Below are 23,949 nucleotides of genomic sequence, written 5' to 3' on the forward strand. Positions count from 1 at the left end.
CCACATCCGAGTCTGCTTTCCCCGCCGTGTCCCCACGGCCTGGCCTGACCAAAGTTGGCCGGAGAGACAGGAGTGTCTTGTGGTGCTTTCCGAAGGCGTCAGGGAGCTGACAGGTGTACAGACCACATTCTCTCACTGTGGCTGACGAGACCCTCCAGACTCCACACTCTGGGACTCCATGCGACCCATTCTCCCGTCATCACACGGACACAAAGTGGGTTACCGGAGACCCCTGGTTTCATGTGGGATTTCACAAACTCTTCTATAGGGCAATTTACATCTTCTTGTAAATTATCTAAGAAATAGGAAATGAAAAATACTGTAAACATGGGACAGGGGTGTGTGGTTCCTGCGGTCTGCTGTGGACACTGTACGAGAACAGTAATGTGGAATGAATTCTACTAAGCCTCTGCTGTACCCCGAAATAATGAGGTAGTGCCAGAACTCCATGAATTCTGTGCGTAAATCCCACTGCATTCCCACACTTGGTTCCGTTCTGAATCTCCGCATCCTCAGAGCCTCTAAGAACACAAGTTTGCCCCAAACCAGTCATTGTGAAGCAGTAGGTGTCCATGCATGAGCCAGTGGTGGGTCTCTACTTCCGGCTGGCACACCTCATGAGGGAGGCCTCACAGCCAGCGTCCCCCAGGCCACCTCGTCTCTGGTGACATCTCTGAGAGCTTCCCAAAGCCACCAGGGTCCCAGCCATCCAGGACCCTACATGAGCTTTCTGGTAACCCAAGGAACCCCATTACGAAACAGGGAACTCAGATCTCCTCCACATTCATCCCAATCAGTCCGATAGGGAGACAGAATCCCTGCATTAAGAGGGTGTCTTTCTGGTTGTGTGGCTAACAAGGAGGAACTCTGAGGATCCTGCAGTCTAAGTGGACCACATGTCGCTGTATTTCTGGTTCCAAAAGACAGTTGGTGCCCATTTGTGGAGAAGAGGAATTAGCAACATTTGCTGTAGACGCCAGAGCATGAGGAGCTCTGCACAGTCTCGTGGCTGGATCTGAAACACCAGCTCTTTACTGAGAACCTAGTATGTCAAACATCGGAGAAACAGAAGGGGCTGAAACGCAGCCCTCAGAGCTCACCGGTGAGTCACAAAGCTGATGACAGGTCTTCTGTTCCTACACTGTTGCGAGTTTCTGGGGAAGGAGAGCCCTGGGGACGAAGGAAGCAGGTCTGAGCTGGGCTTGGCAGGAAGCAAAGGCGTAAACAGGAACAAGTTAGTTTTAGGAATGAAGAATCCTAAGAAGGTCTGGCATGTTCGTGTGAAAAGTGTTGTAAAGGTCAGGTTTATCATTTCAGCATATTTTTGTAAGTTATTTTACGTTACTAGGAGTTCTGCGTATAACCCAGCCACACGGCTGCGTTCTGTCCTGCTGCTACACCTGGTTACGTTCGTTTGTGTGTAGACATTGCTCAAGGGACATGCGTGGTCTACAGGTTGTTCTGAAGTGTTAGCACTTACACATGTGGATCTTCATGTTGACTGTGCTGCCTGCGTATCAGATCTCATTACTGACACACGTTGCTGTTCTTCAAGAGCAGGGTTGAACCACATGTGGGTCAAGCTAGGTTGAATCAAGAGGTTATCCTTCGGGCAACAGTCACTAAGCCCCTGGTGGCCGTGCCAGATGTCCCAGGGCAGGAGGTAGGCAGTCCAGCAGCACGTGATCTGGGACCAGAGAGCACCCTTGGCATCTGGCTAGCGGTCGGCCTGTCCTGTCTGCAGAGAACAGGTTCACACAAAGAAAATGTGTGCTTGGGCACCTTGAGTAACCGTGCGAAGCCGCCGGTGCCGTGGGTCTGGAGGACAGGGTGGACCGTGCACCGTGTGTGAGGCTGCCTCCACCACGCAGCGCGGGGCCGTGGTGGGAGAGGGTTGGTGTGTCCACACTGGCCGTCCACATGCAGTGCCCAGCGGCCAGCCCAGGCACCCTCCTTGCTCCTTGCTACACATCTTGGGAGGTGAGAGGCGAGGCACAGGTGTCCGGTGTCCCCACACCTCCAGCTCAGGGAGTCTGGGACACGGACGCACCCGCCCAGCACACAGCGAGTCCACTCGGCCTGTGACTTCCTCGTCCCTGGAGGACATAGTGACTCCGTGTACTCCTCTAGCTCTGTATCCATTGAAGAACTTCAGTGTCCTTTACTCTCACTGTTTTCGTTCCTTTCCTGGTTTGCACATTCTCTAGAAGAAATTCCTCTTCACCTAATCGAACTTTCATGCGTTGTGTCGTGGTTTTAACATTTTATCAAATGGATTTGGGATTTTATTGGCATATATTCAGCCACTTATGTTATTAATTCAAAGCTTTCACCAGTTTTATGGTCATTTGATTGGAAGGTATTGCTGAGAATTACTCTAAGGACGGATTGTTTTGAGAAGCCATATCTGAGTGTTCTCGGGGTGGCGCGCCATCCAATTATTCTCTAAGCGCCTGTCTCTCCGTTTTCAAGACTTAAGTTTTATTTTCCAAAAACATAGAATCCAAGCCTATTCAAACTAACATAGAGAACTGGGTGGTGACTTCAACATCAAACCTGTTTCAGAAGTGAAGGCGGGAAGTGATGAGGCTGGAGACTAGTCTCGCTCGCTGACCACGTGTTAGTCACCTTCGTGTGGCAACAGCTCAGAGCCACTGTCCGAAGTGCTTCTCGGAGCCAAGTGACCTGACAGCCGCCAGGCACACAGCCTGACAGAGGAAGAGTTTGTTATCTGGACTGTGGTGTCGTGGCTTTGGTCTTGAAGAGTCGGAGAGAGCCTGGGTCTCAAGCCCGCCCCTGCGGAGCGCAGAGCCCTGTCCCGTGACCCTGAGGTCACCCCTGGAGTGGAAATCCATAGTCCGACACTTGACCGTGGAGCCGCCCTGGGCCCCCCGATTGTAGTGTGAAACCATGCGCTCTTTTCCATGGCATGAAGGTCCCGTGTGTTCTTCCGATGTTACTTGGAATTAAAACCCTAATTACCCCTTGGAGCTGAAGCAAAGCTCAGACACACCTGTCGCGGCCGCTGCCCCGTCTTGCTCTCTTTTCCAGAGCCAGCTGAGCAGAAGAGCGAGCAAATCCGTTTTTCAACGGTGCAGCCTCCGCTGCCCTCTGTGCAGGCTGGGCTGCAGGCCGGCCCCGGCCTGGCTCTCCCGTGTCCTCATCCTCACAGTCCCTGGTGGGGGAGGGTCGGCCCAGGAGCCAAGCAGCCACATCCCAGTGAAACAGGGACACGGCTCCCCACCCACAGCCCATTCTCCCCTTGCTGAATGTGTGTAGTCGGCGCCTGTCACTGGCCAATACTGTCCTGAATTTGAGGCAGTTCCAGGGACACCGGGGGGCTCAGGTCACAACCTCCCTGTCCTGGGATCGAATCCCACCCCACCGGGAGTCTGCTTCTCCCTCCCCTCTGTCACTCTCTCTCAAATAAATAAAAAATCTTCAGGGGCTCCTGGGTGGCTCAGTGGGTTAAGCCGCTGCCTTCGGCTCAGGTCATGATCCCAGGGTCCTGGGATCGAGCCCCGCATTGGGCTCTCTGCTCAGTGGGGAGCCTGCTTCCTCCTCTCTCTCTCTGCCAGCCTTTCTGCCTTCTTGTGATCTCTCTCTGTCAAATAAATAAATAAAATTTAAAAAAAAAAATCTTTAAAAACAAGAGAAAGTCCTTCGAAGCACCCCGTGTCTTCCTATTTTCACAAGGGCTGTCGTGTACGGGTTAGATCGACGCTGACTGTGAGCTTACGGCTTCACGCTTAGCACCAGGACAGCATTGAGGCCTGAAGGGTCATCACCACATGCATTCGTAGCCTTAGCTTTGAGTCTAGAATGAAACTCGCATTTTCTGTCAAATACTTAGCTTTTTGGGGGCACCTGGGTGGCTCGGTTGTTGGGCGTCTGCCTTCAGCTCGGCTCTTGACCCCAGGATCCTGGGATCAAGCCCCACGTTGGGCTCCCTGCTCCATGGGAAACCTGCTTCTCCCTCTCCCACTCCGGCTTCTGTTCCCTCTCCCGCTGGGCCGCTCTGTCACAAACAAACAAACAAATGAAACACTTAGCTTTTTTCTGATGCAGCATGGGGCCGCTGTGAGGACCGGACTTAGCCGGTTCGACTGGGACTATTTTGGTCCTGACTATTTCCACCACAGCAGCTCCTTGGAAAGCGTGGAGGCGCCAAGCGGTAGCTGAGGTAACTTGGACACATTGTGATTATTTTTAAGATTAGCATTTCTGAAAGGTATGTTTTGGGGATGGCGGCTTTTCAAAATTAGTGTGTTTCTCAGACTATAAATAGGCCCCTGGTTCCCTAATATAGATGTTTCCATAGCTTTTACTGTGCGTGAGGGTTTGAAGAAGGCAAGATTGCAGGTGTGCCCTGGGCCCATGAAGACGGAACATTCTAGACTGTGGAGGAGCACATGTTTGGACAAAGTCCCTTCACAGAGCTGCAGCCCAGCGTCTCTTGTGAGATGGAAGGTCAGGGTAGCAGAAGTCACAGAAAACAGCATTTAAGGTACCTTCCAATGTGGAAGAACCTTGTTTTCGAAGGGCAGGGAGCTTGCAGCTCCAGGCAAAACAGGAGCTTCCCATCATCACACCGGTTTCGTTTTCCACCTGCCTTGTCTGTCCGTCCAGCCCACCCCGCAGATGGCTGCCGACCCAAGCTGCTCACGGGTTCGCAGTGGAGACAGCGCGCCCTTGTGAGATTACTGCCTGGGGACAGGGCGAGGGTCCTGAGACAGAGATGGAGAGAGACAGAGATGCAGAGACTGAGAGAGACAGACAGAGACAGAGACTGAGAGGGACTGTGACAAAGACAGACAGACAGAGACACAGAGAAGGAGGCAGCCCCTGACTGATGGAGCACAGCCCCGAGCCGTCCCTGCTACCCCGTGCTCAAGGCCTGGACGTAGGGTGAGCCTGTCACGGCCCCTGGCCTCTGGGTAGCCCGCAGTGGCCACTGTGTGTAGGTGACAGCTCCCTGAAGTGAAATGAAAGCTGGGGCATGTCGGCCGTGCCCTGGACATTGCCCTCAGCCCGGTGTCGTGGGGACCAGAGCCCGTGACATCAAGTGAGGATGGACGAGAGCCTGGTCTGGTCCGAGGGGTGAGGGGCCGCCTGAGGAAAGGCCCATTCACCGAGGCCGTGTGGGGCCCGGGGAGGCCAGGCTACAGGCAGAGCTGTGACTGCTTGAGGACGGGGCACAAGAGGCAGGTCAAGGGATCAAGCTCAAGGTGGGGGTGGCAGGACCAAGGATGTGCGGTGCCCCTAACACCACAGAAATGTCATCGGTCGCCACGAGCAGACGGGGCTTCCTGCAGTCGACTGCACTGGCCTGTCTTCTCCGGGCCGGGCTGTGCCCCTCATGGCCTGTCCCACCTGCATCCCCTGCTCCTTCGGGAGGGCTCAGGGGCCGCCACTTGCCACACGCAAGCCTTCTCGGGCTGACAGCAGTGGCCCAGCCAGAGGCTATGATGAACCATTTAGAACATAAAACATTATGAAAACATTTTGAAGGTTCTAAGTTGAAATATATATTTTACTTCTCTTCTGACCAAGAGATGAGGGGAAAGAACCAGATCATTGCTGTTGTGCTTCACCGGTTCTTTTCCCGGAAGGAAATACTTTCTACTAGACCTTTGCATCAAAAATGTAAATCCCAGGGGCACGTGGGTGGCTCAGTGGATTTAGCCTCTGCCTTCGGCTCAGGCCATGATCTCAGGGTCCTGGGATCGAGTCCCGCATCAGGCTCTCTGCTCCGCAGGGATCCTGCTTCCCTCTCTCTCTGCCTGCCTCTCTGCCTACTTGTGATCTCTGCCTGTCAAATAAATAAATAAAATCTTAAAAAAAAAAATGTAAACCCCGAGCCAGATGCCGTCGGGATTCCATGCAGGAGTTGCACATTGATTTCTTCCGCGGGCTCCTAGCTTGGGCGAGAAGGTCTCTGCCGCGGGCTCATGTAAGGTTCTGGCCGCGCCGCCAGACTTCTGGGCGCTCTCGTCAAGGAGCTCTTACCGTGCACCGGCCTTCGCCGACTGCGGGCGCACCCGGTGCCACTTGGCGGAAAGCACCGGCTGTGGGAGGTGCGCGCGCCACGGGTGTTTGTGCCCGGACGGAGGGGACGTGTCCGGGAGCGGTTCTGCTCCGGCAGGCTCCGGGACAAAGCCTCTGTGTGGGTCGCGCGGGAGACGTGCCTGGGGCGGTGCTGCATTGCCCTCCGCTGCGTCCTTGCGACCCCGGCCTGCCATCCGGAACCGCGTGGCGTTTTGTGGGTTTGACTCCCACCCCCCAGGACACTTCTTCCTTCATCTCATTTGTGAGAATTATTCACCAGCACCTTTTCTCCTCAGGGGTCATATGTGTGTGCCTGGCCGTGGGGTTCTCGCCACCTTCGTAGCAGGTCGCCTATGCCGTTCTTCTGTGTCAGCTCACGCGTAAGACACTGTGCCCCAAACTTCGTCTTCCGGAAGCGTCAGATACTGCGGTCATCCCGTGGCGTTCGGGCCTGAGCATGGGAGGAACCTCATGTACACACTGCAGGGCGGGTGTCTGGAGCACCCCCAGGCCCTGGCCACCTGCTCCCCCAGCGGGCACCCCCCCAAGTCTGGGTGTTTCGGGGTCTTCACTCAGGGAGCTCAGAGTGTGGACTGTGGCTCAGGCAGGGAGCAGTGCGGGGCGGGGGGACCTGCTCCAGTCCCGTAGCATCACGGGACCGCGGTCTGCAGTCCCTCACTCGCTGTCATTATCTTGTGGTCCCCGATCCATGTGGTCGTGTGCCGGGCGCTTCCTTCTTGGGGTGGGGGCCCTCCCACTGCAGGGCTGCGCGCTCACCCGGGCATGGCCATCCCGTGCCGTCTCGCAGACGTCCTGTGTTTGCACGAGTGGCTGTGGCGCCTGCCGGTTGACTCTGCCTTCCCTCCCCACTCCAGTGCGCCCTGCCTCACCTTTCTGCCCCTCCAGGATCTCCCGATCTCCCCCGGGGGGCGTTGCACGCCTTTCCCCAACCTCGGAAAGGCTTCCGGGATGAAAGGCTTCCGGGATGTTGCCCCGTGTGCCTTGTTCGCTGTGGGTTTTTTGTGGCTGCCCTGTGTCAGAATTCTCTGCTACCATTTCTGCTTTGCTACAAGTTTTTATCATGTGTGGTTTTAGAATCAGCTACTTTGTATCCCTGGAACCTGTGGACATTTATGGGCAGGATCACCTGCTGCTGTCCCATCTCAGAAGGTCCCCACCAGGGTCTGGAGAGAGGACAGTGCTCCCCGTGTCTGTTCTCTGGAAACACCCGTGTAAGCTGGGCATTGATCTTTTCCCTAAATGCTTAATAGAAGCCACTGGTGAATTGACCTAGATCTGAAGTTTGTTTTTTTTTTTTTTTTGTTTTTTTTTTTAAGATTTTATTCATTTATTTGATAGATAGAGAACGTAAGTAGGCAGAACAGCAGGCAGAGGGAGAAGGGGAAGTAGACGTCCCACCAAGCAGAGAGCCCGATGCGGGGCTGGATCCCAGGACCCTGAGGTCATGACCTGAGCCAAAGGCAGAGGCCTAACCCACCGAGCCACCCAGGCGCCCTAGACCTGAGTTCTTTTAACTGGAGATTCCATTTCTGTGAGAGACGTGAGACTAAGCGGTTCCGTTTCTTCATGTGTCCATTTTGCCATTTTGGTAAGTTGTGTTTTCTTCAGGATCCTGCATCTCATACAGACTCATTTATTTGCGTGGAATTGTCCACAGTGGCCTGTAGTGGCCGTCAGCCTGTGTACACATGCCTCCACCACCTCCGGTGGCTCGCACTTCCCCTACCCCTCCGCGGCCTGTCTTGCCGGTTGTTCATCCGTTTTCCATCTTCAGGGTTGATTTGTCTCTGCTGCACCATTTTCTCTGTCTTTTCTGCCCTTGTGTGCATTTCTTCTACTTTCACTGTGTTTCATTTGCTCTTGTTTTTCTGGCTTCTTCAGGTGTTTCCATCATTGGTTTATAGCTTTCTCCTGACGCATTTAAGAGTATAAATTCCTGTTTAAGTAGAATTTACTCACATCCCATATGTTTGGAAATGTTATAATTTCATCAAGTTTAAAATAAGTTCATTTTTTTAAATTACAAAAACAGTATTTGCTCATTGCCTTAAAGTTGGAAATCAGGACAGTGCAGTAGGAAAAAACCCAACCTATGCTCACACCATACAAGGCAGGACAGCTAGCATGCTGGGTGTGGGCTTACAGTACCGTAGTGTTGTCATTTCCTTGCACACACACACACACACACACACACACCTGCCCGCGTAGAACAGTGTGAGGCACTGAGTGTGCACCATTTTCCTTGCAGAGTGCACACACCGTGTCTGCCCACGTGGAACGCTGTGTGGCACTGATGGTTTCGTGGCGTCCCTGTGGTCCCTCTCAAACAGCACATCGGCAGTGCGCTCACACTCAGCAGGCAGCACGGGAGATCAGCCTCAGAGGCTGAGAGCGGCCGGTGGCGAGGCCGGGGGAGCTTGGAGGAGGGCGCTGCTCTCGAGGACCCCGGAGCTTGGAGGAGGGTGCTGCTCTCGAGGACCCCGGAGGACTCAGCGTGAGCAGCTGTGGGCGCAGCGCACCTGCCGTTGCTCCCCAGGCGGCTCTGCTCTGAGGTGATGAGACAGTAGCACAGCCGATGGTTCCTTTTCTCCACGTGAAGGAAGGCAGGCACATGTGAACCATGAGGGGAAATTTGTGTATTTCTTTTTTTAACCGGACCTGGGAAATCAAAAAAAAAAAAAAAAAAAACCACGTAGTTCCATGAGGAGCTGTCACTTTTGAGCGTTTGTAGTTCCTGAGAGCAGCTGCTCACAGACCTTGTGACTCGGCCTCGGTCTGTCGGCTGCACTTGGCGGGTCCCACGGCCGACATGCTTCGGACAAAATAGCACAAGACCGTGCTCAGTTAATCCTGCATGACCGAGGAGGGGCCTTCGACACACCGACGGGGGCACCGGACGCAGTCTGGTGTCACCGTTTCATGAGGAGTGGCCTCGGCTCCGCACTCAGGTCACGGTTGTGCCGGGGTTCACAGGTGTGGCGTCGTGCTGTCAGGACAGCGAGGAGAACTTACTCAGAACGTAGCAGGGACACACTTTTGCTCCGTGTGCACGCACAGCGGCAACTTTGGCAACGGCACGGAGCTGGCGGGGGGGGGGGCTCAGGCCACTCAGCTGGAGAAGCGAGGGTGGGCTGCGCCGTGGCCTGGGGTCCGGAGCGCAGGGCAGGAGGTGATGCGTCCAGAGCGCCAGCACTGGCCGGTTTCTGTCTCTATCACTTGGAGCTTGCCACAGGGCGGCCATCAAGGTGGGCGAGGAGAGAGGCCACACGAGAGATGTGCATGTGGGCACAGCCTTTGTGTGTGTGTCTGTGAGCAAAGCCAGAGGCGGAATTACAGCCTGGAGTAGAGCAACCGGGAGGGAGAGTTTTACTCAGCACAGTAACCGTGCCTGCGCCGTGGCCCACAGACGTCACACATTCTGACTCCCCACAGTAATCCCACGGGGGTGCCGCTCGGGAATGAGAACTCCCCAAACACGAGACTTACTGGTGGGGGTCGTGTTCCTGGGGCCACTTGGCCGGGCCTGTAGAGTCGTTGGCTGGCGTGGACCCTGTCTGTGCCACCTCCAAGGGGCGGGGGGGGGACACTCGTGGCCCTCGGGTGCAGGACTCCCATGGTGGCTGTATCAGCTCTGTGACACACCCCCCCCAACCACTGCCGTCCGCGAGCCCTGCCCGATGCCGCACTCTCGTCAGAGGCCTGGGGGCGCGTGCACGGCTGACCCTGTGCTGCTGACCGTGAGCCCAGGCTCCTCCTTCCTTTCGGGCTGTGACCTCATGCTGGTTCCTGCACAGGACCTGCTTCTTATGACTCGTTCTCACATCCGAGTAACTCTTAGAAGCACCAAAGTAAAATCTCAAGGAACAGGAATTAATGTATTTTCTCCACGGCCACAGGCCTGACATTTCACTCCCAATAAAACCACAACAGCTCTTGCATCCCCGAAACCTCACGTTTTCCACGACTGCAGCAACAGTGGGTACGCGCAGTCTGTCCTCACGCGGGCCTCTCTGGAGGAGCGCGCCCGCCGCACGCTTAGTTCGGGGAGGTCCCCGGTTCCCCGGTCAGGTAGTCACTTGAGATAAAGCTGAGAAGCACTCAGGTAAATATTTTAAATTCCTTTTCTACGGAATCTGCAAGATTCTAACGGAAAACTTAGCCTGCTGTGTTTGTTGTGGTTCCATTGTACGGAATGCCGTTGTATTTGAATTTGTTTTTATAGAGGAGGAGCTTCCTGACCCGCCGAAGAGAAGAAGGGCGAGAAAGCATAAATCCAGGAAGAGTCTTAAAGATCCCAGTAATGATCACACGGAACCAGCAGAATTAGAGAAACAGCAGAGTCTTTTACAAGAAAAGTCGCAGCCACAGCCCACAGATGGCCCCACGATCAGTAGAAATAAGAAGAGGAAACTGAAGAAAAAGCAGCAGATGAAGAGGAAGAAAGCCGCGGGTTTACTCACAGCAGCCTCTGGCCGCAACTTCATGTACCAGCCCGAGGAGGGCGACAGCGATCCAGGAGACCCGGCCGACGGCGGCGGGGACGCTGAGGGGGACGCTGAGGAGGACCGTGCGGACGCCTGCGGGGAGCACCAGGACAGGACAGATGCCAATGAGGAAGATGTGAAAAGTACCGATGAGAAGGCAGATGGGATCCTAAGCTTTCTGAAGTCGACACAAGAAATTTATTTTTATGATGGTATGTTTTTTACCATTCTTGTAAATAATGGTATCCATGTTTGTGGAAAAAATACAGTAAACTATTTAAATGCTTAAAATGTAGAACATTAAAACATTCGGCAGTCAAAGTAAGTCATTAGTTTTGAGGCCAAGATCAGAATCTGTAAACTCTCTCCAGTACGGCTGGAGGCATGCCAGAGAGCGGTGCGGCCCCATGTGGATCTGCGGCCACTCACGGGGCTGGTGTCCGCGTCCTCACGGGGCTGGTGGCCGCGCCCCCACTGCTTTCAGCCCGATGTCGGGGGTGTGGTGCTGTCGGGAAAGGTAAGTGCGTTTGGCGGGGCCGACGGCCTCACACTCACCTCGGGGAGCTGCTCGGGCCGTGGTGTGGGCACGGGCACGCTGTGGTTCACTCCCTGCACGGGACTCGCAGATTTCAGGTTTTCGGGGAGCGTCTTTGAGCAGATCTCTGTGTTGCTGCAGGAGGTGGACGAGGGGAGCAGATGCATTCTCATGCGTGGTAACTCCTCGCACTGGTGTCCACTGACGGACGCCGACCTCAGGATCAGGAAGCAGCAGGGGCTGTCGAACCGCCGTGTTCACCCCAAGAACAGAGGCGCTCGGGACAGACGTTGCCTGCTCTGACGATGTTCCAGTGGATTCAGCGGCTGGGGTGGGTTTGGTGAATCCTGATGTGAACAGGAACTTGACCTTATGAACCAGACTGAGAAATACTGGCTCTGGGATAATTTGGGGGGTAAGGAACTGATTTACACAAGGGTGTAAAAATGCCGTTGTTAATAGATCAGTTTTACCCTTTTGCCTTTAGCACACCTGTCAGCACTGCGTCTTGACAGAGTGAAAATGGACTTAACCGACCCAGACGAGGCTAGTAGGAACACAGCGCTAATAGGCACAGAAGCCTCAGAAGACCTAAGTATGGGACCCGTTGCCTGTGGATCTGGGAGGTTCTGCAGAAAAGCACCTGAAAGGGCAGACCCCAGAGTAGGTGACACCATGTGAAGGCCGAGCGGCGCTCCCCTGGGGGCATCTGCTGGCCGTGCCTGTGGGCACTGGAGCAGGGTGCAGGGGAGGGCCGGCCAAGCCCTGGGACACTCACCCAACGGCTCAGCTTCAGCCGCAGGCAGACCTCAAGAGGGGAAGGGGAGGCCCAGCGGTTGCCATGTGTGGTGTAGAAGGAGAGCCAGAGAAGCAGATGCTCAGTGGGTCCCTCGGAACCTTTGCCCGATGCTGCACCGTGGGGCAGAAGGTAGGGAGATGCCAGGAGCTTTGACACCACAGTGGACCTCGGCAGTTTTGGGGTGCTGACGGGGCTGACAAGGGTTGACCCCTCGAGCACCCCAGAGGGCCACACACTTGGAGCAGGGGTGGGCGGGGGTGTCCGCTCAGTCCCGCAGGGGCAGGTTTGGCCAGACCACCGTCAGACTCCATCCCCATACACTTAAATTAGCGGGAGAAACCACGAGACGAACATGCAGTGGAGACGTTGATGTTATCAGACAGGCGTTGAAAGAGCTGTGATTAATAAAAAAAAAATAGAAAAGGTGAAAAAATTGGAGAATTTCACCAGATAGCCTCAATCTATTCAGACAGTCAAATGGAAATTCTGAGAAGTACAGTCACTGAGACGAAGGTCTCCAGGCTGAGTGTGAGCAGGAGGTCGGCTCAGCACGAGGGAGATGAGGGGCCAGGCTCATGGGTGGCGCAGGGCTCGGGAGCGGGTCAGACACGCGTGCGTGGGAGTCCAGGACGGGGCACTGCGGGCGTGTGCAGAGGTAGCTGGGAGTTCTCCCAAGTCGGGAAAGGCCGTCAGGTCATAGACTCAGAAAGCCTAGGATCTCCAGGTGGGATTAACGCAGAAAACACACCCCGAGCGCTCGCCGCGCAGCGGGAGTTGGGGGCAGGGGCGCCCGAGGCCAGTCCGTAGAGCTGGGCGGTATCCGGGGCCCTGTCGCTGCCCGGGACTCCCAGCAGCGTGTCTGGAAGGTGTTGCAGGAGGGGGAGGCGCAGACAGGCAGGCCCCTCCGGCTTTAGCAGCGCGCGTTCGCTGCTCCCGGTTCACGTTCTGCTCGGAAGGCCTCTCCCGGTGGCTTCATGCAAACAGCTTGTTCCGAGCAGACGCGTCTGGTTGGGGGCTTACGTTCGCCCGACGGGAGGAAACATGAACATGCGTTTCTGTGACCCTGGCTTTGCTCAGGTGCCTGCAAGGATGGGGGCTCAGCCGTGTCCCCGGAGGCCTGTCAGGAGCTGCTCCAGCGTATCGAGGACCACAGCGTGTCCCCCTCCGACGTGCTCCTGGTGGATCACATGAAAACACTGTTACTCATGCGAGACACCGCGAGCCTGCAGCGCGTCCTGGAGAGGTTCCCGGCGTGTTGCACCATGCCGCCCGGTACGTACTGGGCCCCTAGGGTTTGCCTCCAAGACCCCGCTCGGCAGCAGAACAGCCCGAGGCAGAGCAGCGGGATGTGTGTGCAGCTTGTCGGGACACGGGATTGGGCGTGCCGTAAGCACGACTTGTGGGACGGGCACAGAAGGACCTGTGCCGTCTGATCTTCCAGGCGGCGAGCTGCGAACCATTAGGGCCAGACGTCACCCGTTTAAATGCTCCCTTCCCTTCTCCCTTCTCTGCTGTACTGCTAAGAGGTTAACTTGTTCTTCCTGCCGAATACCTTGGAGACAGATGAATTACAGCGTGACTTCCCCCTTGTGTGTCGGCTTGTATAGGGTACGCATTCCACACAAACCTCCAGGTGCTGGGCCAGCCGTGTTCAAGTCCTCCCAGTGCCACTGGGCTGACTTCATGTCAGTAGCTTGAAATGGGTGGTGGGGGGATGTGAGGCCACGGGAGTGTGCAGACGGCCAGGATCAGAAAGTCAGGGCTTTGTCTGGAGGACCGCCACGCAGAGCCCCACAGCTGACCCCCACCAGGCACATGGCTGAGTGAATGGAGGTGTTCTGCTGACTTCAAGAATGTCAGAGCGGCCACACTAACCATTTCCACCCAGAAACCTCGTGGTGCAGCTGGAAGGTCTATCACAGCATCAGGTCAGGTGAGGGGACGGTAAGGCAGTCCCGGTGTGGCACAGGGATGACAAGCAGGGGAGTGACAGGGCCTGTCAACACTTCATTCTCCAGCTGGGGCTGCCGCTCCCCGAGCTGGGGTCCTGGAGAGCTGCCCCCAGTGTCCTGAATTAGCATGTTTGTTGAACTTCATCAGCGTCTGCCTGTTTCGTGTTCTGTTCTCAGCGGCTGGATTCTCGGAGAACGAGGCAAACAAAGCCCTGCCCTTGGGTGCTTGTGTCCTGGGGGGGAGATGGGAGACGGGGTCGGAGCGGACGCCAGTTGTATGCGCGCTAGACAGGAGGCTCGTGGCCCGGTGGGGAGACGGGAGACGCAGTCGGGAGCAGACGCCGGCCAGGTACATGTGAGATGAGAGTCTGCGGAGCAGGAAATCCTGCAGCAGGAGATAAACGCACTGGAATGGAGTGTGGTGGAGGTCACGTGGGAGCGGGTCGTGGGCACGGACAGACGGGACGGAGGGTGATGTGGTGGTGGTGTCGGCCCGAGTGCAACATGGCCCATGCCCCGGCTACAGGCTTCTGCTCCCAGATACAAGCAACACCCCTGGCTCTCGAGTTCAGACCAGAGTGAAGGGTCAGGAGCAGGAGGCTGGGGGCCTAGCTGACAGAGAAGCCATCTGGAGGTGTGGAGGTTCAGGGAGGCTGTGCAGGTGAGAGCCGCAGCGTGGCCACGTGGGCAGGCGTGGGGCCTGAGCCCCTGGAAGAGCCCAGCGGTGGGCGCTGAGCTGTGATGCTCCATTGGGCAGTCCCGGGAGAGGGATCCTGGGGAGCCAGGGTCACACAGGGGCCAGGCAGGATGCCGGCTGGACACCCAGCGTGGGGCTGAGAACGGGGAAGGTTGCCAGGGGCCACCTTCACAGAGCAGAGAAGGTGGAGGAGAGCGGAGAGCCGTCCGGGGGCCCCTGCAGGAGGAGGCGGGGGAAGCCTGGAAGGGCGTGTGCGGTGTGCACTGCGGAGAGGAGGCTGAGGCTCCCGGAGCCCTTCTGTTGAGGGGCGCGGCTGGGCGGCCGGAGCTTCCTGAGAGCTGGTGTCCCGGCTCTGGCGGTTACCTGGTCCGCACTCAGTGCGGGTTCTCCTGCGTGGAGCACACTTGAGTTTCCATCAGATTTCAGCTCAAATTGCAGAAAGCCAGTTTTATTAAGTTAAACAAATATAAAGTATTTATGAGATAAAAATAAATGGTTTTAAATTTTCAGAATTGGTGCTGTGTTCCTCCCACGGAGGTCTTTCGTCTGCGTTTCTCTAACGTGTGTCGGCAGAGTTTTCGGCCACGCGTGGGGATTTAGCAGGGATGTTTCTCAGCTTCTGACATCCACGTCCCTGGACAGGTTTCATCAACAGGCACGCTCCCTTCCCCACTCGGTGGAACTTAACTGACAAGCACTTGAAGCACTTTTTCTTAGAAACAGAGTCCCTGCTAGTGCACGTAGGAGATGCGTTCCAAGCTTTCTGCTCAAAGCTACTTTGTAGACGGAGTGTGTCACGGGCAGTGAGGTTTGTCTGTGGAGGCCGGTGTGTCTGACGTGGGCATGTCGTGGGCCTGGTGTGGGCAGCAGGCGGCCTGGGAACAGCAGCACAGGTCCCTCCCACCGCTCAGCCGTTCCCCTTCCTGACGCTGGGGGGGTTCCTGGCTGCACCCCAGTCAGTCTCCTCCCACGGTCCTGCCTGTGTGTGCAAGCTGGGGCAAAGCTGGTGCACAGGAAAGGGGGCTGCCTCCCTGACCCTTTATGGTTCCAGCATGCAGGTGCCCCGGGGCCACCAGGAGCCTGGGCCTCTACTGCATGTTGTCCTGCGACCCTCCTCAACGCCTGGTGAGGGAGCGAGAGGTCAGGGGCCAGGCCGCTGGCGCGGGCAGCAGGCACATTTGGAATGGCCTCTGCCCTGCGCCTCTGTTCCCAGCGGGCGGGGGCGGAGCTCCCTGCGCAGTTGCCTACGGCAGACCGGGCTGCAGGGGCGCTGGCCGCAGGTGGCTCCCGAGGGCAGTCCACGCTCGGTGGGAGCTGGGAGGTCGCTGTGCGTTGGTGGCAGCCTGTGAGGAGTGTCGAGTGCTTAGGCCGCCTGGCACCTGAGCCAGAGAACCTGCACCCAAAGCTGGGCAGGCCCCTGAGGCGGGAGAGGGGCGGGCTGAGCCAGAATCTGGCCGCAGGGCGCGATGGGGCGATTGCGCTAGTCCTGCATGTCCACACCTCTAGGGGCTCTGTCTCTGACCCCTGAGCGCTCTGCTCCCCTGCGCGCACGCCTGTGCCAGGGGTCCCCACGCCCCGCTTGGGGGTTCCGCCTGCAACCCTTGAGTGCTCTGCTCCCCTGCGTGCCGCTGCCTCCACTGGGTCTCTGTGTGCCTGTGGCTTCCCCTGCGTGCCAGGGGTGACGCGATTCTGTGGCGGGTTTTCTGAAGGTCCAACACAGCCTGCAGATGGCCGGCTCTTACCTGATGGAAACATCGACCCCCGGGATTTCTCCGTGTGCCGAGGGCTCGTGTGCCGCGGCCAGTATCACCTCGGCGCCAGAGCCGAGCTTTACTGGGGTTTCTGCAGGCTCTGCTTGGAGCCAATAGCTAGTTTCTGTAAGACCGACACGGGCCGTCTTTGTCTGGGGTTTTCCTGTGCTACTGTAGTTTCTGTTTTACGTTGTGTGCTTGTTTCCCAGACCAGGCCAGAGTGCTCTCGGCTTTCTTTAATTACTGGATCACACATATCCTTCCCGAGAAACACTGGGAATAAATCAGTGCGTCTGGAAGAGCGAACATTTAGCAAGAAAATCTCAAAGGCAAACATGAGGTCAGCAGAGACATCCCTACAAAGAAGACAGAATCCCCCCGACTTCTGTTGTAACCCGGATCCCGGGAACGAGGAAAACATCCCGGCGCATTGTTTGTTTGTGTGTTGTACACAGTGAGCAACACGCAGTCCGAGACTTCGAGAAACCGGGATAAAATGGACCTTTCTCAGTTATCGGAAATTGCTGTGACTCAGATTACTGCCCAGTGATCCTGTTGCTTTGATTCTTGTAAAATTTGAAAACATGTTCTGTTAAATGTAACAGACTGTATAATTTGAAATTGTTTATTTTTATAGAGCTATATAAACTTGTATTCGAAACTCTGTGTTTTAAGAACACTTTATGGATGTTAAATGTTGTGGTTTCAGTGACATGATTCTGGTCGAATTTATCATTTTCTTCCTTGTTGGCTCTTGTCTGCTTTGAGAACATCAGGAGCATCATTTTCCCAGTCTGACCTTTCCTTTTGTGTTGGTGATAGTCACCTGTTGTAGGATTAGAGGGTTCTAGAAACACCTGTCAGCGGACTCACAGTTTAGGAGGTCATTAGCTTTGTCCATGAAAATGTATTTTTTCATTGTGGTAAACTATGCATGACATAAAATTCATCAGTGTACAATCTAGTGTCCACGAGTAATCTGCAGTTTTGTGTTCATGCTAAACAACATCCCACGATCTGGGTATGCCACATTTTGTTTACCGGACATCTGGCTGTTGTGATTAGTGGACACCGTGCACGGAATCCTGTGTGCACACGTGTGTTCCCACCTCTCAAGGGGTAGGGTTGCTGGGACTGATGGTAACTCTGCGTGCGACTTCTCGAGGAAATGCTGGTCCGCTGTGCACGGTGGCCACACCACCCTGCATCCCACCAGCCCTGCATGGAGGTGCCATGGCCCCCACATCCATACCGACACTCGTATCTCCTGTTTCCTTGGCGGGAGCCGTCCTGAAGGCAGCGAAGTGATGTCTCCTGTGCTTTCAGTCCACATTTCCCAGGCGCTGATGCTTCTGCGCATCTTTTCGCCTGCTTGTGGACCATTCTCTTTTTCAGGGAAACACCGGTTGAAGTCAATGTCCATTAGGGAGTTGGATTATCTGGTTTCTGTCATTGGATTATAAGAATTCTTTATATATTCTGAATACTAATCCCTTATCAGAGAAATGATCTGACAGTGTTTTCTCCCATTCTGTGGCCTGCCTGCCTTTTCTCTCTCTTACTACTGTTTCAGTTGTTTACATTTTGGTGGAGTCCAGCTGAGTTGTGTCTTCCTTTCCTGTGTTTCCTGATGCTTCATATCTAGGAAATAATTGCCAGGTCAGTATCATAAGGTTTCTCCCAAGAGTTTGATAGTTCTTCATAACTCTTACATTTAGGTCTTTGATCCATTTTGAGTTAATTTTTATATATGGTATAAGCTAAAATCCAATTTTATTCTTTTGTGTGTGGATATTCAGTTTTCCTAAGATTGTATGTTGAAAAGACTCGCCTTTCCTGATCTTGGCACCCTTGTTGAAAATCGCTGACTGTGGATGTGAGGGTTTATTTCAGTGCTCTCTGTTCTATTCCACTCGTCTGTATGTCTGTCCTTCATTACTCTAGCTTTGTGAAAGGTATGAGACCAAGAAGTGTAAATCCTCTAGCTTTGTTCTTTTTCAGTTTGTTTTGGCTATGAGAGGCCCCTTGAGATTCCATGTGAATTTTAGGCTAGAGTTTTCTATCTGTGGAAAAAATATGTTCGGTATTTTCATAGGGATTGCCTTGAACCTGGAGATCACTTTGGGTGGTGTGATCATCTCAACACTATTATCAAGTCTTCCACTCCGTGAACATGGGATGCCTTTCTGTGTATTTACGTCTCTTTCTAAGTTCCCTTTAACAATGTTTTGTAGTATTCAGTATACCAGTCTTTCTCTCCACCATTAAGCTCAGTCCTAAGTATCTTATTCTCTGATGCAGTTGTAAATGAAATTGTTTTCTTAATTGCCTTTTCAGATTGTTCATCACTAGAATAGAAATGCAACTTATTTTTATATATTGGTTTTGTATCCTGCAACTTTGCTGGATAATAGTGGTGTCTGTGTGTGCTGCCTAGAGTTTTCTGTATACAGCTCTGAAGGAGACCATTCTGTTTCTTTCCTTCCAGTGTGGACGCCCCATTCTCCAGAGATCCTCCCCCCTCATCACCCTCCATGTCCTTGAGAGATGCCTGTTCCACTAACTGGAACCTTCTGGAGACAGATTGGGACAGCCAGTATTTGCTCCCTGTTCTGGAGATCCATCAGTTTGCAGCTAGGTGCTGTGAAGCAACCTGAGCTTCATAAAAGTCAGTAAGTGGAGCCACTAGCTAGACCTGGACACGGGCATAGGCCCACACACCCCAGGGCTGTGACCAAGAAAATGATTGCCCGTGGGCAGAGTGGGGGCCTGTCCTAAAGGGGGCATTTTGAGGAGGACACATCTTAAGGTGGGAGAGGGGGGCAGGAGGGTCACTCTTCCTGACGTCGGGCTCCTCCCCACGCTGCCCCAGGCAGAAATGTCCCCTGCACAAGTGTCCTACCCATCCGCTGCCTCTTCCTCTACCTGAACAGTAAGTCAGCATAGAATGAGGGTGACGTCCGAGACGCAGGAGTCCTCCCCGTCCTGCAGGGACAAGGGACCACTCCACAGGCGAGATGTTAGCCATTACTTGCCTTCAGGGCCTCCCTGACTGGCCTCGGGAAACCTGTCTTCTCACTGTGCCAGGCTGTGAACCTCCCCTCAGTGCCCGTGAATTAATAAGCCGTGTCTGCCAATATGAAAATAGTGACAAATACATTAATTTTCCTGTTAATTCTCACTTTCTAATTTGTGTCTCTTAATTGTGATCAATGTACGTTTTTTCTGTGCATGGCAAGTTCATACACAGTTGATGGAGAGGAAAACCCTCCGGGTGGCAGACAGACAGGGCCCTTTATTTGGTCTCTTTCCTCTTACTGTCGACTCCCTTCCTCGCCTCTCCCCAGCTCGGGTTTTACCTTCTTTGTTTTCTAGGCCACACCCGAGCTTACACCGGGGCAGGGTGTAACCCCAGGGCCAGGGAGGAGAGGTGATCAGGGCCCGTGAGTTTATATATTCTTCTTCAAAGGAGGAAAAAATCCCTCTTCTACAGAACAAAAGCAAATAAATCTTGTCTCTAATCTGTCGGCCTAAAAATGGTAATCTGTTCACCACCATGGGGTTGAAGTTGGGTAATAATTAGGTCCATTTATTGTTTCTAAAAGTGCAGGATAGTCACAGGGTCCATGTGACCTGTGCTCTGTGAGCCAGTCTCGACAGGGAAGGAAGCTCTCGGGAAATGGGGTGTCTGTTAGCTTGCTGGGATGGAGACTGGCGCCTCAGGGAAAGCCCGTCCACACCTTCCCGCCATCAGAGACCCCAGAGGCCTGAGAGGAGACCTCGGCATGCACACAAGTGCTTCCCGCCCCCACGACCCCAGGCTGCCGTGTCTTCAGAGAAAAGCTGCCCTGAGTTCACTGGCACCGCTTGGCTGAATCTAGTTTTTTCTTCTGTGTCCAGCACGTGCTTGAGCCCTAGTGTTTTCTCCAGGGAGCTTGTCGTCTCCTTTGGGAACACATTCTTCAGAGACTCTGATGAAAGCCTTGGGGCTTCTCCAAAATAAGGAGCAGATGTACGCATCCACCCCCCACCCCACACGAACATCACACACAACTTCAAAGAGGCTGCATATTCCCCCAAACCCGTTCACCACTGTGTTGGTACTCTCCTTCTGCACAACAGATTACCAAAAACCAGTGGCTTTAAGCAGCAGCCATGTAGTCCCTCCCCGTGTCTGTGGGTCAGGGCGCAGGCACGGCACCCCTGGCTCGTGAGCTCAGGGTCTTCCCAGGCTGTTGGCGGAGCTCTGCTCCTGTGGTTCAGGACTGAGGTCCTGGTTTTCTTGCTGGCTGTTGGGTGGGACATCTCTCAGCTCCTTGAGGACCCCCATGTCCCAGCCATGGGCCCTCTGAGTCCCTCCTGACCTGAGTCAAAGCCAGCAGAACACTCTAGGAAGAGCTGAGTCTTTGCCAGGGCTCCCTCTGATGGATTGGGCCCCCCCGGGATGCTCTTCCTTTTGGTTAGCTTAGATCTGATGATTGGGGAATGTCTGGGCACTGCAGTAAATGCAGACAAGCCTTTTTTGGGCTCATACTGCTCATAGGACACCCGGCCATGGCAGTGTCGGCCACACATGGGATGCCTGGTGCATGTGCACACGAGTCACAGCACAAGCGGGTGCCCCGTGTACACGCGCATGAGCCAGCATGCACACGTGCCTCGTATGTATACATGCAGGTGTCCCGTATATACACACACAGATGTCCTGTGTACACATACATGAGTCAACACACGCGGGTGCCCCATGTGCACACACATGAGTCAGCACACGCAGATGCCCTGTGTGTACACACGAGTCAGCATACGCAGTTGCCTGGTATGTACACACGTGTGAGTCAGCATATGTAATGTCCCATGTACACACGCATGAGTCTGGGATTGTTGTAAATATTCTACAATTAACTCAAGGGAGTGCCCCAGTTGTGGGACCTGGTGCAGAGGGGTGGTGGGACTAACCTAGTCCCGGTGAACTGACACTGAGTGCCCCCCAGATTATGGCTTTTATTTTGGGAAAGCCTGGCAGCCTTCAGCAGTCCTTCAGGCCAGATTGTTAAAGTCCCCCAAGTGAGCCCCCATAGCTCACATCTTGATTCTATCTTCCTTTTTGCTACTTAAATATGGATTTCCAGAAAATAATATCAAGATGGACTTCAAATGTTAGACCCTCTTCATTTTTCTCCCTTCACTGGATGCTTTAAGAAACATGTTCCTAGAAAACAAACATACCATGCCGAGGCAGGCGTGTGGCCGCGGACGCTCACTGTGGGTCACGAAGCCCCTTCTGTTTTACAAGAGAAGCTGGAGGCAGGGGTGGGGTGTGCTCAGTGCCGCCCGTCAGATAGGAAGTAGATTACAAGATTTAGGTGTGGGTACGAAGTGTGGGGAAGATGCTGTTGGCATCCGGGGAGAGAGAAATCACCTTCCGGGGAGATCTGGGGAGAGATGCGGTATCTGAGCCGCTCCCTAAGAGCCAGGTCGGAGGAGGTTGTCTGGGAATCCTGGAGGAGGGCCGGGCCCGGCCCTGGCCGAGCAGGAGGAAGAGGGGAGCGTCCCCGGTCCCACGGCTGTTTTTCATCTGCACCGACAAGGCCATGCAGATGACTCACGAGAGCTGAAAGTAGACAATCTTGTCCTTACGGACTGGAACATTCCAACTCAAGCGTGGACAGTAACTGACAGCAGCCACCCATCTGAGGCCATTCTGGGGAGCAGATGCCAGGGACGTGCCACACCTTCACGTGAGCTCCATCTACAGTGGGGGGTGCACACATTTTCACCGAGATGGTCTAGTCCCGGGGCCTTTCCAGGAGGGATGGGGTAGCCACCGTCTTACCACGCTCAGGACGCTTGCACGTGGCCATTTCCCAGGTGCCACTTGACCTTCAGATGTCCCAGCGAGCCTGAGACAAGCCCGCACAGAGCCAGCTCCATTTCTTGGGGGACAAATGCAGTTTCCTCGCGTCGGTCAGGAGCGCAGTTGGCCGCGTCTGCAGGGGACGGCAGTCCTTGCTTCCGTGCCGGCGACTGCTGGCCTGGCAGGAAGCTGGTCCCCAGCAGCAGCGGCGTCGCCCTGGGAGAGGGGGACCAGATGCGGGCAAGGGGCGTGCGTGGCCCCTGAGGGCAGAGGCCCCTTTGTTGGGTCATGTGCACATCGTGGGGCTGAAACGCAAACTCATCTGAGCTGCTTCGGGATCCGGGTGCCTGAGGACGGCGAGGAGGGGTGTGTACTGCCGTTGAAAAGAAGCCCATGTTCCAGCAAGCTGTGTGCATGGGGACAGTCAGTGCCACATGGGGGGCGGAGCCATGTGGACCAAGTGTGGAGGAGGCCCACAGGCCAGAACCCCGGGTCTCCTGGTCACACCCGAGGCGGCCAGCCCACTGAGGCTTGGGAAGGAAAGGTCCAGAAACAGCCTGTTCCCAGGTCCTCGGTCAGCCATCCTGACGGTCACTTTTTGGAATAATTACCCCACATCGGCTCTTGTGGCACAAGAGGAAGTTTTCACGGCCGTGTTATTTGGTTAAAGCACGCTTGGCCAACCGAGGAAAGACAAGCGGGGATTTCCCGCGGTCTATTCTCACATAAATGGGGCCTGAATTGTCGCTATTCCGCTGAAGCTGAGGAGGTATGCGGACGCGAGGTGCAGGAGAACGTGCAGACCAGCCCGAGCTGGCCCGCAGGGGACAGGTGCGGCGAGCTGGGGTGCGGCGGGAACCGCCCTGGCTTGGGGGCACCTTCCCCTGTGCTCTGGGAATGTGGGGCACAGCCTTGCGCTCGGGGTCAGTGGGCTTCCTGGGAGGCCAGGCCCCTGGGCACGGACCGCGGTAGCTCCCACCACCCAGCGCCCAGGGCCAGCAGCCCTTGCGTGTTGCTGTCCACGCAGGAGGCCTTTTCCCACGTCCACATCTCTCCGAAACCTGCTGCTTGGGAGCCACCAACCAAGGCCCTGAAGCTGAGTGACCGCCCTGGAGGGGGGTTTCTTTAAAGACACGAGCTCACAACGCACAATGATGAGGAGAAGGGAGAGGAAGCACAGGCACTACACCTTTGGGAGGGCGTGAGCCAAAGAAAAGGCCACGCGTAGATCAAGAATGATGACGGGATAAAGTGAGCAGCGTGATTCATTCGGCAGCTGGGGCCCAAGACACAAAGGAGCAGCCGACCAACCACACCACCAATCACTCAACACAGTTTATTCAGAAGGACACCCCACGTTGTGAACCGAGTGCCCCCCCCGCCACAATTCACACAATGAAGTCCTGACCGCCAGTGGGACGGTGTCAGGAGGTGAGGCCTTCTGAGGTTTCCTGCGAGAAGACGAAGACCAGCGCTTGCTCCCTCTGCAGCACGTGAGCACACGGCGGGAAGGCACGTCCAGAAGCCCCGAAGAGACCTTCACCAAGAACCGAATGCCAGCACCTTGATCTCAGACTCCCAGCCTCCAGAGCTGTCTGCTCTGTGGAACCACTCGGTCCGAAGTGTCTGAGCGGACTAAGACACAGGCCACGCTAAGCTGGCCAGAAGCTGAAGATTCGACAAGACCAGGTTCTCAAGAGGAAAGGTGGAGTTCAGGGCTGAGGTAAGGAGTCCTTGGCAGTCCACTAAGAAGCTTTCTGATCCCTAGACCTACCCTCCCCAGCTCAGTGCAGCCAGTGACCATGCCT

At 55.1% G+C, this 23,949-nt stretch overlaps 1 protein-coding gene across 1 annotated transcript in view; it reads left to right on the plus strand.

Moving 5' to 3' along the window:
• The window catches only part of ERICH1 (glutamate rich 1), a 45,802-nt gene extending 25,992 nt beyond the window's left edge, over positions 1-19,810 (plus strand). The window contains exons 5-8 of the mRNA XM_059155974.1: positions 10,292-10,765; positions 12,965-13,159; positions 16,497-17,946; positions 18,776-19,810. Of these exons, the coding sequence (XP_059011957.1) occupies positions 10,292-10,765; positions 12,965-13,159; positions 16,497-16,570 (743 nt within the window). The 3' untranslated portion in view covers positions 16,571-17,946; positions 18,776-19,810. The remainder of the gene's footprint in view (positions 1-10,291; positions 10,766-12,964; positions 13,160-16,496; positions 17,947-18,775) is intronic.
• The last annotated feature ends 4,139 nt before the right edge of the window (positions 19,811-23,949 follow it).

The sequence above is a fragment of the Mustela lutreola genome, chromosome 18 (genome assembly GCF_030435805.1).
Source record: "Mustela lutreola isolate mMusLut2 chromosome 18, mMusLut2.pri, whole genome shotgun sequence".
Taxonomy (NCBI): domain Eukaryota; kingdom Metazoa; phylum Chordata; class Mammalia; order Carnivora; family Mustelidae; genus Mustela; species Mustela lutreola.